Genomic DNA, 8,595 nt, shown 5'->3' with positions numbered 1-8,595 from the left:
TTTTGGCCTTTCCAATGTGCCAACAAGAGGGCAACCAATTGTTTGAGAAAATTAAGACCTTAGTCTTAGAGTAGTTAATTTTAAGAAGGCTTAGATGACAATATTTCTCAAAGGCCCCTAGATAACGTTTGAGTCCAATTTTAGAAAAGGATAAAATAGCGGTGTCATCGGCATATAAAAGGATAGGTACTGCTTTACCTCCTAATTTTGGAGGATGACCATTGATAGGTTCTAAAGCACAAGCCAAGTCTGAAAGAAATAAAAAGAAGGGGAGCAAGGATGCATCCTTGCTTCACTCCTTTATTAGATGGGATTTTCTCAGTAAGTCAGCCATTTGAGGAGTACTTTACTTGCCTTGTTGTGGATGAATGTAATTTTTTTAAAAGGAATAAAAGACGAAGATCAATTCCCAGTCTAATCAGCTTAGACCCGAGTTTATCTCTGATGATTGAGTCAAAGGCACTCTTTAAATCAATGAAAGCGACAAAGAGTTTCTTATTACCCAGTTTCATATACTTTTCTGCAAGTGAGGCAAGAATCAGACAGTGATCCAAAGTTGATTTATTTTTGGAAAAGCCGATTTGCTCTGGGCCGACAACGGAGTTATCCTTTACCCATCTAAGGAGACGCTGTTCTAAGTGCTTCGCATACAACTTGCCCAAGACTGATAAAAGGCTAATGGGGCGGAAATTTTCAGGTAAAGTAGGATCACCCTTCTTATAAATAGGGATTATTATTGAATTAAGCCAGGAGCCTGGCAAAATGCCATACAAGTCAATAGACGTAAATAATTTGGCAAGAAATGAGGCCCACCAATCGATAAATTTCTTAAACAATTCAACAGGGAGACCATCAGGACCTGGGGATTTGCCAGACTTCAGACTACCTATTAGCTCAATAATTTCTTCCACTTCAACAGCTGGCTATCTAGGGTAAGTGGAAGGGATTTCATCAGGGTTGAGCATAATATTGATGTGAGAATTGAATAACTTAGAGAAATGTTCTACCCAAATTTGAGGTGGAATACTAACTTCAGATAGAGAGTTATTAGCTGAGTTTGCAATTGCCCTCCAGAAAGTCTTGCCATCTAGAGACTTAAGGGTCGAGAGCAGCTGGGACCATCTATGTTGAGAATAAAAAATTTTCTTCTCTGTGATTAGATTTATGTACAGTTTTTTAGATGTAAAGTAGTCGCCATACCTATCATGGGAACCATTCATGCTAGTTTTCCTAAAAAGGGTTCTTCGATGTCTTTTATATGCTAGGCATTCCTTGTCGAACCATGAAACAGACTTGGTGAAATTATTCTGTATAGGCTTGGCCAATGAAAAACAGTGTGTTTCAATCTGAGAAAGAGCAGAGAATATCTCAAAATGCGAGTCAGAGTTCAAAATCATTGATTTCTGATCAAGCATTTTCTTAGATTGAAGAAGAGTGGAAAAGGTATTCTCCAGAAAGTCAGACCACTTAATTCTTTTCAACAAAATACTAGAACTCGGGGGCACCCAATGAAGTTGTGGGGCAGTGGAGTCAGGAAGGTTGTTCTGGCAATGCAGGGCTGGGGTCTGTTGAAGTTTTCTGCTAATGGAAGGTGCTTCCGCCAGTGGAACATGACTTTCCCATCTCTTCCCCCCTCCACACAGGCCATCAAATCTCTCTGGGGGAGAGAGAATCCTCAGAAATGGCATGACAGGAAAACCTGGGGGGGGGGGGCTGCCACAGGTAGAAGGAACTGGCGGCAATCACACCACCCCTTCTGTTAGCAGAAAATTAATATCCAACCCTTAACTTACGGAACTCACTGCCCCAGGATTATACATAGCAGAGGTCTACCAAGGGCTGTTAGCCATGATAGCTAAAGGGGACCTCCAGAGGCAGTCTGAATGCCAATGGGGGGTGCAGCAGAAGCAATGGGGATCCCTTGACTGCTGTGACCCTACTTGTCAGCCTTCCAGGATATCTGGCCAGGAGAAGAAAGGATGTGGTGCTAAATGGCGGAGTGCTCTTATGCTCAGGTCTGGAAGCTTAGTTTGCAGTTTGACGGTGTGGAGTATTCACTGCCACGATGCCAGGGTGTTGGGGCTGGGTGCACCTAAGTCAAGCCGGATGACTGGCAAATCCATGGATCATGGGGGGGTGCCCCTCCCCTTCCACTACTGCACCCCTCGCTTGGCTTCAAAGGCCTGGAAGGAGTCCAGGTGGTGAGCATTGAACTGGGGCATCAGGTGGGGTGGGACGCAGTGGGCCCATTTGTGGTGCTTTTTGAGCCAGCACCCTCCCTCGCTGTCTTCGATGCAGATGGCAGCCACTCCTGGGTGGGAGGAAGCAGAGGCAGGAGGCAGCTGTCAGCACTTGCCCAGAGGGCGGCCGCCAGCCAAGCTCATCCTGAACACATGAAGCTGCCTTATACTGAATCAGACCCTTGGTCCATCAAAGTCAGTATGGTCTACTCAGACTGGCAGCAGCTTTCCAGGGTCTCAGGCAGAGGTCTTTCACATCACCTAATTGCCTAGTCCCTTTAACCGGAGATGCCGGGGATTGAACCTGGGAACTTCTGCATGCCAATCAGAGGCTCTACCACTGAGCCACGGCCCCTCCCTTTCTCCATACCTGCCACCACGCCTCCTTGTTCTTCCACCAGCCGGATAGCGGCTCGCATGGTTCCCCCGGTCTCCACCCACTGGTCCACCAGCAAGACTCGGAGGCCTGACAGAAGAAGGCACCGCAACGGGTGTGTTAGTGTGCCCGCTCTCCTGCCCTCCCTTCTTGTGTCGTTCCTGCCTCCGTCCGTCTCAAGTGGCCCAGATCTGTAGATCGGGGAGATGGTGGCTATCCGTGTGCTTGGAGTGGAGGACTGGGTGGGGTGGCATTTTGCCCCATCCCTGTGAGTCCAGTGCTTGGTTAAAGTGGGCAGCAGCTCACCTGGCACAATGGCATCGGTCCGCATCTCCATCACCTTGTCACGGGCGGAGTAATCCCTGTAAGGCTGAGTGATGGTCTCCACGCACAGGTGCCCTGCTTTGCGGATGGCCACAAAACCCTTCTGGAGGAAGTTGGCAATGGTGGCACCTGAGGACAGAGGAGGGTGACGTGCTTGGGGCTGCTTTGTAGGGCTGTAGAGCGAGGGTGTTTAACATTCAGCCTGCAACCGGATCCAGCCCTTTAAGTGCTCTCATTTGGCCCGCAAGGCAGCCATCACCCCACCCCAGTCCTGATCTGGGCTGGCCTGCCTGCAGTGGACTCACCAGCCAAGGCATCCAGCCGAGCCAGCATGGTGTAGTGGTTAAGAGCGGTGGACTCTGATCTGGAGAACCGGGTTTGATTCCCCACTCCTCCACATAAGCAGCGGACACTAATCTGGTGAACTGGGTTGGTTTCCCCACTCCTACACATGAAGCCAGCTGGGTGACCTTGGGCTAGTCACAGTTCTCTCAGCCCTACCTATCTCACAGGGTGTCTGTTGAGGGGAAGGGAAGGTGATTGTAAACCAGCTTGATTCTTCCTTAAGTGGTAGAGAAAGTTGGCATATAAAAACCAACTCTTCCTCTTCTCCGCACACACCCTGCTCCTGACCTGGGTGCCGAGGCATGTCCCAGCCTGAACACGTGACATTTATGTCATATCCAGCCCTCATAACAAATGAGTTTGACACCCCTGCAGTAGAGCGTCCCTGGGTAAAAGCATAGGCAGCTCCTTTGGCTAAGACCATGGAGTGGGTGGCCCAGGCTAGCCTGATCTCGTCAGACCTCAGAAGCCAAGCAGGGTCAGCCCTGGTTAGTATTTGGATGGGAGACCACCAAGGAAGACCAGGGTTGCTGTGCAGAGGAAGGCACTGGCAAACCACCTCTGTTAGTCTCTTGCCATGAAAACCCCAAAAGGGGTCACCATAAGTCGGCTGCAACTTGAAGGCACTTTACACACACACCGCGCACACACACACACACACACACACACACACACGGAGTGTCAGGCCTTCAGATCTATAGCACAAGATAACTCTGGTAGAAGGGCCTGGCCAGATTACTCTGGCCCTACCCAAGCTGTCTATGGAGGCTTGTCACACTGACTGTTAGCCGGTGAAGCTTTCTGGGGATTGAGAGACAGGCTGGAGAAGGCTTCACCTGCTTGGTTTCTAATAACAGGAACAAACAAGGGAGCACAGTGAACAAAACAATGGCGGAAAAACAATACACTGAAAAATCCACAATTTGTGGCCAGTTAGTATGCATGAATTGTGTCAATGACAATGTATACAGTAGCTTTTTTTAATACGCATAAATTGTTGTTTATCAATCAAGTTTTATTTCGATACAATATCCGCTCTGAATAAAAATCAAAGGTTAAAATAATAAAATAAAATAATAAAAGTTGTTGATTCCGGGAGGGATGATTTGAAGAAGAGGATGAAAGATCTATGGGGAAAGGTTTTCTTTTCTTTTTTAAAAAAGATATTTTATTAACATTTTCAAAAGCAAAGAATAACAAACAAACATATACAAACACTTCCATTCATACATTTTGTGCTTACTTCAGGTTGTCAGTTTACATGAACATAATTCTGTTATTTACTTAAACATTGCTGAACTTAACTGTGTTTATACTCAAAAAAATTATCTTTATTTACTACTTATTCAAGATATGTGACTATTATTTTCCATCTCTATTAAAAAAAATTCCCTACAGTTTCCAATTAGCATATTCAAAATAACATTCCCATTTCTTCAATGAGTCTTCATTCTTTCTTTCTTGATGTTAGTTAATCTGGACATCACCGCGTATTCTTCCATTTTTTGTTGCCACTTTTCTAAATCCGGAACAGTCTCTTGTTTCCATGACGCTGCCAGTACTATCCTTGCTGCAGTCGTCAGATATCCAAAAGGTTCTCGATTATTATTTTCCAGATTCTCTGGTGCTATCCCCAGTAACATAATTTCCTGATTCATTGGAAATTTTATTTTCAAAAATTTTTGCATTTCTTGATGAATCTGTATCCAAAATTTCTTAACCTTTTTACAAGTCCACCACAGATGGAAGTAGGTTCCATCTTTGTCTTTGCATTTCTAGCAGCGGCAATTGTATGTTTTGTCTATCTTTTTAATATCCATTGGTGTGATGTACCATCTAAAAAATTGTTTGTACCAGTTTTCTCGCACATTATTACTGGCAGTGAATTTAATTGACCTAGTCCGTAGTCTTGGGAAAGGTTTTCAATCAGCTGTTTACGAATCCCACTAGACCGGAGGCAAAATCTGGCTACTTGAGAGGTTATCTCCCGAGAGGAGTCTGCTAAGAGAAGGGAAACTAGCTTCTTCCAATCTCTCAGGAAAGAATGACAATATGGGGAGAACGCACTGCGATCTTATGTCATTGTAGAAGGGACATTGCAGCAGAACATGTTCTATTTCCACTTTCTCTGTTTTGCATGGGCATAATCGTTGATGAAAGGGAGTACGGAGATACCTGCCTGTTGTTTATAGTAATGACAAGATTCCGGATATTTTCCTGTTTCGACTGTCTTCTTCAGCTTGAGCTGATTAACGATACATAGTACGACAAGAATGTATATCTCAAACTTGAATATGCTAACTGTGAAACTGGAGCTCTTCCAGTCTTCAGTTCCTAGAATTTTTAATGCAGGCAGAAGCACAGATTTAACCAACAGGCTAACACAGCCCATGCTGGCTGGAACACTCTCAGCCGCAATTAGGATATTCACGTTTGAGATACACATTCTTGTCCTACTATGTATCATTAATTGGCTCAAGCTGAAGAAGACCGTCGAAACAGGAAAATATCCAGAATCCTGTCTTGTTACTATAAGTACTATAAGTACTATAAGTACTAAAAAACTGTTGTATACATTATGTCATTGTCTGCAAACAATAATTCATGCATACTAACTGGCCACGGATTGTGGATTTTTCATAGTGTATTGTTTTTCTGTAATTGTTTTTAATAATGACACAGAAGCAGGGCCTGTAAAAAGTTAGTATCTGATTAGAGAGTGACAGTTCGGTGTTCAATTCCGCTTGGAAGCCATGCCCTGGGATAAAGAGTCCTTCGTAATCCTAAGTATATAGAGCAGGGTGTGTGTGGGAGTGCTGCTCTTGAGAAAGAAGTGCACTCTGCTTATGCTGAGGTGCCCGCTTGCCACCATTTGCTCCCTGGCCAAGCTTGAGGTTTAAGCCCTGCCTTAAGGAACAGAAGGCGCTTCAAGATGCTTACCTAGAATGAAGCCCATCGCATCAATCCCAGCAACCAGGTCAATTGCCTCATCCTGAAATGGTTGCACCAGGTTCTTGATGCAGTCTTGCAGAGCCTGGTAAAATTGGAAGGGGGGTTGGGAGGAGGATCAAGTTCCATGTTAAAACAGCAGAGACCTGCTGATGGGGTTGTCAACCGACTAGGGAAAATTGCCTTTGTTACTCTTCACTCTTCTGCCTTTGACAGGTGCCTGATCTGCAAGCATTAAAGCAGGGGTGGGGAACGTCAGGCCCGGGGGCCATTTAAGGCCCACAAAATCATTTGGTCTGGCCCTTTGTGGATCCTGGCAGATCTCTAGCTCAGAAGGATCTAAGACTGGCAATCCTCCCCCTCCCGCGGATAGGAATAGCCTCTATTCAAGGCAGATGTGAATTTGTTTTGCCGAGAGAGTCGTTAGCTATGGAGCTGCTAGGACCACCCAAGAAACTGTATTAACTCTTTCCCACCTGGGCAGTGGAGAAACGTACTACAAGAGGGCTGGGGGCGGAAGTGGTGACAATGGGGGGGTTAAAGGGGGCAGGGCCAGAATGCACATGGGCGGGGGGAGTTCTTAGCCAGTGTGTCCTCATTTCATCCCTTCAGGCGGAGGTAGCAGGAGCCAGCTGTAGAATCCGGCCCCGAACATGCGGAGCAGGAGCAACTCCGGCATGTGGCTGGACGGCTATGCCCGGCTGGTGCAACAGACCATCCTGTGCCACCAGGTGGGCAAGTGTGCCACCAGTTGGATGCCTGCCTGCTTGCCTGTGCTGGGGGGGAGGTGTCATCTGGGGCAGCTGCCTGCTTGGGGCTTGGTTGGCTAATTTTTAAGTTGATGTTATAAATATCCAAATGGCCCTTGGTGGGAAAAAGGTTCCCCACCCCTGCATTAAAGGTATCCCCTGCAGGTCAAATGGCTGTTCAAAACACAGGAGCAAGGGCCAGTAAAAAAGGTGGGCAGCCCTATCAGCTGGATTGCATGAGACTAGCCCAGTATCATCAGAGCTTGGAAGCTAAGCTGGGTCGGCCCTGGTTAGTATTTGGATGGGAAGCCACCAAGGAATTCCAGGGTTGCTATGCAGAGGCAGGCAACGGCAAAACCACCTCTGGATGTCTCTTGCCTTGAAAACCCTACGGAGTCGCCATAAGTTGGCTGCGACTTGATGGCACTTTCCATCACCACTATGCAACAGGAAACGGACTCCTGCCTTTCATACCCAGACAGCAAACTCCTGGGGTAATGCTCAGCATCACAGAGAGACCAACGCTTGGGGTGCAAACGTGGGCAGGGGAAGGAGCACATTTCTGAAGCACCAGTGCTGGAATGGGTCCAAGCCAGCAGGGCTCTTCTGATGCTTTTCTGGGGAGGAGGAAGGCTTCTCTCTCTGCCCGAGGCATCCCCAAAACAACTCGGCAGTGTCTCTGATCTGCAATGGGCATCCCTGACGCTCTGCAGAAGATGCCACACCACAAGATTCACAGTTAGGACAGCGGTTAGAGTGCTGGATTGGGACATGAGAGACTTGGGGCGCTTTCACACATGCTGAATAGTGCACATTCAATCCATTTTCAGTGCACTGTAATGACCGTTTGCAAGTGGGTTTTGCCGTTTCACGGTAAAATCCAGCTGCAAAGTGCATTGAAAGTGGATTGAAAGTGCATTATTTGGCATGTGTGAAAGCGCCCTTTGCTTCATTCGGTCATGAAGAATACTGGATGACCTTGGGCCAGTCAGGCTCTCCACCTAACCTACCTCGCCAGGTTGGAGTAGGAGAGGCAGAACCATGTGGGAGATCTCCCCAGGACTGCAAGAGATTCAGAGGCGTATCTTGGATGCACTAAGCAGACACACTGGGGTTGCTAGGAAGAGTCCCACCAGCTAAGGTGCTCTACCCGCTGTTTTTCACTCCCCTGCTACCAGCAACAGCTGTTCTTAACCTCCCACCCTCTTGTTTTACTTCACCCCAATCCCTACTTGAGGGTGGCAGTAGAGACGTGAGGGATCCAACCAGGCATAACCGGGCCCCTTGACGTTGGGTGCCATCAGCTTCAGGTACCAGCCTCTCTCTTGGGAGGCAGCGACACGTCGCAAGTCCATGGAATAGGATCAGGAACCCTTGGTGAAGAGAAACCAGCTACAAAGGAATGGGAAAAAATCAATGCAAATAGGGATGAGCAGCTAAGTCCTACTGTGAGAAAGACCGCAGTAACACACCACCCTCTTCTTCTGTCACCAGCAGCCCTGCACAGCTGGGTCAAACTGATTAATACAAGATGCACCCCCAATGACAATTGATGTTTGGGGTAGGATTGAACTACCCTGAGGACCTTAGCTTCTTTAAATTAGCTGCAAAC

At 47.0% G+C, this 8,595-nt stretch overlaps 1 protein-coding gene across 1 annotated transcript; it reads right to left on the bottom strand.

Moving 5' to 3' along the window:
- Positions 1–2,153: 2,153 nt before the first annotated feature.
- On the bottom strand, positions 2,154–8,338 carry LOC130491628 (adenine phosphoribosyltransferase-like). The gene is made up of 5 exons (XM_056865400.1): positions 8,216–8,338; positions 6,226–6,319; positions 2,923–3,069; positions 2,611–2,706; positions 2,154–2,311 (listed from the first exon to the last, which is right to left on the bottom strand). The coding sequence occupies exons 1-5, from the start codon at positions 8,336–8,338 to the stop codon at positions 2,154–2,156; spliced, it is 618 nt and encodes a 205-aa protein (XP_056721378.1).
- Positions 8,339–8,595: the final 257 nt, after the last annotated feature.

This window comes from Euleptes europaea, chromosome 19 (assembly GCF_029931775.1).
Source record: "Euleptes europaea isolate rEulEur1 chromosome 19, rEulEur1.hap1, whole genome shotgun sequence".
Classification (NCBI taxonomy): Eukaryota; Metazoa; Chordata; class Lepidosauria; order Squamata; family Sphaerodactylidae; genus Euleptes; species Euleptes europaea.
The sequence above is the reverse complement of the archived record's forward strand: the minus strand, read 5'-3'. Positions and strand labels throughout refer to the sequence as shown.

Coding starts and splice junctions, on each gene's coding strand:
- LOC130491628 (XM_056865400.1), bottom strand. CDS start 8,338: ATGGACTTGCGACGTGTCGCTGCCTCCCAAGAGAGAGGCTGGTACCTG. Junction 6,320..8,215: donor GTCTCTACTGCCACCCTCAA/GTAGGGATTGGG, acceptor CAATTTTACCAG/GCTCTGCAAGACTGCATCAA. Junction 3,070..6,225: donor TGCGATGGGCTTCATTCTAG/GTAAGCATCTTG, acceptor CTCTGTCCTCAG/GTGCCACCATTGCCAACTTC.